The sequence below is a fragment of the Solea senegalensis genome, unplaced genomic scaffold (genome assembly GCF_019176455.1).
Source record: "Solea senegalensis isolate Sse05_10M unplaced genomic scaffold, IFAPA_SoseM_1 scf7180000017617, whole genome shotgun sequence".
Lineage (NCBI taxonomy): Eukaryota > Metazoa > Chordata > Actinopteri > Pleuronectiformes > Soleidae > Solea > Solea senegalensis.
Window position 1 is genome coordinate 1,406 of NW_025322468.1, and position 3,749 is coordinate 5,154.

Sequence of the window (3,749 nt, forward strand, 5' to 3'; positions counted from 1 at the left end):
AATGACATTGAACCTCAAGTCAAGTAGGGATGGCCATTTCACGTGAAAATCAATATTTATTCATCTGCTGAACTGGTCTAGATAGATAGATAGATAGATAGATAGATAGATAATATATAAAGCTGCTCTGTGTTGTGATTGGATGCACCACAGTAAGATTAATGGACTGTTTTTCTGCCTCCCTCCCTTTGTGTTGTCTTCTTTCAGAGGATGAACCTGTTGTATTTGGAACCAACTCCCTCCAGAGGCGTAAAAAGGGTCTGGGCTTAACTGGACTGCGCCCCACCGGATCGGGCTCCACCCACTCAAAGAACAAACCGGGCCTTATGATTGGGCTCCCGCAGAACTTCCGGCAGATCTCGTCCATCATTGACGTGGACATTTTACCAGAGACGCACAGACGCGTGCGGCTTCACAAGCACGGTACCCACAAACCACTGGGCTTCTACATCCGCGACGGGGTGAGCGTGCGCGTGGCGCCGCAGGGCGTGGAGAAGGTGAGATCAGTCGCTTCCAACAAGAGGATACATTTATTGTGCGATGTGCTTTCTTGAATGTGACCATTGGACCCGATGTTTAAACACGTGACGCGTGCTGCTGTAGGTTCCCGGGGTGTTCATATCTCGTCTGGTACGCGGTGGACTGGCGGAGAGCACGGGGCTGCTGGCTGTCAACGACGAGATCCTTGAGGTGAACGGCATCGATGTAGCGGGAAAATCTTTGGACCAGGTAAATATTAGCTCAATCTAACAGTTGTTTTACTATATTTTCTTTTCATCGGTCCAAAATTATAACTTGAAGCTGATAATTGTCATTTCAGAAGAGATCGTTCCTGAAGTATTTTAGAGTTGTTGAGTTGATGTGATTTTGCACAATGTTACCACAGAGCAGGAAACTCATGAAATAATGGGAAGTTGTGGAAAATTCTCAATACTGAACTGAGAACAATATCAAAAAAGCAAAATAATGTAATGTGTTTATTTTCCTTCCAAAGCTGAGATCCTCTTGTTATTTTTCAGGTTACAGACATGATGGTGGCCAACAGTCACAACCTCATTGTGACTGTGAAACCAGCGAACCAGAGGAACAACGTGGTGCATCGTGGGAGTAAAACCTCAATGGGAAACTCTGGTTCTGTGGGCTCAGCTGGATCGACGGGCTCGGCTTTGTCACATGACTCGCCGAGCCCCGCCTCTCAGAGCAACCCCATTACCGCAAGGTTTGACTTTCACACTTTTAGAACAGAAGTGTCGCTTTCACTTTTTCCAAAAATGAAGTTTGATACAGTAGGAAACCTTATTATACTATACATCCAACCCATAATACCAGTTTTAAACGGAAACCTTTAAAACCTTTTAAAAAAAAAAGAACTCTGCGGGTGTCGTTATGGTTCATAGCGAGTTCCTGAGTCTCATCTAGGGCAAACTCATTTTTTATAACCTACAAACAAAATTGTCCCTTTGTTAAACATTTAATGAAGTATCTTTTTCCAAAACACACAATGAACAACCAAACAACAAAAGAAAAATAACTGCAATATTTACTATATTATACAACAGTTTACCGTTTACACAAAGTAGTCTTTTTTTCACAAATTCATCCCATGTGCCATAGTAGACCCTCAGGTGGGCCGCTCTGGCCCACGGGCTGTATGTTTGACACCCCTGAACTAGCAGTAGCAACCGGAAGTGCGGCTACACTGCTCCACGCTTTACCGGAAATGGGAACCAGGAAGCGTGATTCAACCTTTACCTGTCGTATTTTTGTCACCATAGCAACAGCATCGCAGAGGGCGACAGCGACGACGACGACGACGACGACGGCGACCTCATCCTGGAGAACGACTGCCTGGTCCCGTACGAGTCCCACCGGCTAAACAACAGCTACGACACAAACCTCAACAGAGACTCAACGAACAACCGGTCGCCCCGCTCCACTGTGGCGAGGCCCCTCCCACAGAGCATCTCGTTGCCCAACAGCGTCGGGGCGTCTCTGACTGACAGCTCGGTGACGACGACGTCCAGACACAGCGAGATCGCGGCCAGTAACAGTCGAGAGAGCATGAGAGAGGACGGCAACGTGATAACACTGTAGCAGGGAGGACTATTACGGGATGTCACAACCGCGGCGTGCTGTAACCGTGGTAACAGCAGGTAGCCGCACTCTCCCTGGTAGACGGATGTGAGGCGGTGTGTTGCCGTTGGCGGTGACCGCTGATCGTTTACTTTTAAAGGTGGACTGAGTCTGACAGGACACACACACACACACACACACACACACAGTTTCTCATCTACAGTCATACAGACAATACGGACTTTTTATATGTCTGCAAGTGTAAGCTGTTCACCTGTAAGCTTCTGTGAGCAAAAAAAGAACTACATATACATAGAGAGAGATATATATATATATATATATAAATATATATATATATATGTTCACTGGAAGTGAATGATTTAAATGGGAAAGATTGAGAAATAATTATAAAAAGCACCTGTAAAAGCCATAAATCCATTTGAGGTTCTCTTTCAAATTTATTTTTCCTTTCTTTTTTGTCCGAAGTGACAACCATTAAACGATAACCATAAATGTGAATGACTGTGAAATCAGAGCCAGGAGAAGCCGACCGGCTGAGTGCATCAGGACCCTGTAAACAGAACGCTGAGAACAGCGAGATGAAATGAAATAACAACAATAAGAGATGAATGTTTAAAGGATGAGCTCAGCGTGCACAGATGCTTGTAATGTTCACTTTCCAAAATAGCTCTATTAATGGCAAAAACCCTGAGTTCTAGTCATAATAGTCAGGAAGTGGTTAATGAACTGTCAAAGGTGACGCAAAAGGGATTCAGTTATTAGGTTTTTAACTTTCTTTCTAACTTCCTTGTGATTGTTTTGATGATTTGATTTTACTTTCTTTCATAAAATCGTTTGTTTTCAGAATATGAGACGTAATTCAAACGCGGGGGTTTTAGGCAAACTTGTACTTTTACATAACATGAACTTTTTCTGAAACGTGTATAAAATTTAAAGAAATGGATCATTGGTTCCACAACACACTACTGAATAAAGAGGGTGGTCAGCTCGACTGTACTGGTACACTAGATCAGATTGAGCTTATTTTACTGTCTGTTACAAATTATGGAAAAGGTTAACTGTGAGTCATGTTTTATTTTATTACCATTTTATTTTGAAAGTATTTATAAAAAAGAAAAAAAGTTTTTCAGAAAAAGGTTCGGGGGTGAGATGCTGGAAAGATCATTTGATGCAGGTGTTCACAGTTTCATCAAACGTTCACTTATGTTAATAATCAATTATCAATCAATTGATTCCTCTTTTGATAAATAGGTCGGCCCTGTTTGTACGGTAGCCCAGAAGGGACAACTCCAACAGGCTCTTTGTGTTTTATTCTACTTTATTAAAGTCGATGTCAACAGGGCTGCGACGATTTATCGACTTTTAAGAACTTACTGAAGTTAATTGCAAGTTTGAGTGTTGTTCTTTTAACTTTGTCAGCCTCTTAAATGTGAATATTTTCAGCTTTCTTTGCCCCTAAACATGAATAATTTTGAACATTTTCTGATTTATTTATTTTTTGTCATGCACCAAACAAATAATTGCTTAATGGAGAAAATATGATTCAAAATAATCGTCAGTTGCAGCCCTACGCTCAGTCATTGCTGTCCTAGTGGATAGTAAAAATATGAGAATCAAAAGCTATCGTTTTATAATTCATATTCATAGGGTCGTCT

The 3,749-nt window shown here is 42.0% G+C and overlaps 1 protein-coding gene across 1 annotated transcript; it reads left to right on the top strand.

Moving 5' to 3' along the window:
- Positions 1 to 207: 207 nt before the first annotated feature.
- On the top strand, positions 208 to 3,096 carry pard6a (par-6 family cell polarity regulator alpha; the record flags this gene model as incomplete). The annotated part of the gene is made up of 4 exons (XM_044018634.1): positions 208 to 497; positions 604 to 729; positions 1,020 to 1,219; positions 1,776 to 3,096. Coding segments are annotated over 4 exons (935 nt in total), but the record flags the coding sequence as incomplete, so codon positions are not given.
- Between the last annotated feature and the right edge of the window lie 653 nt (positions 3,097 to 3,749).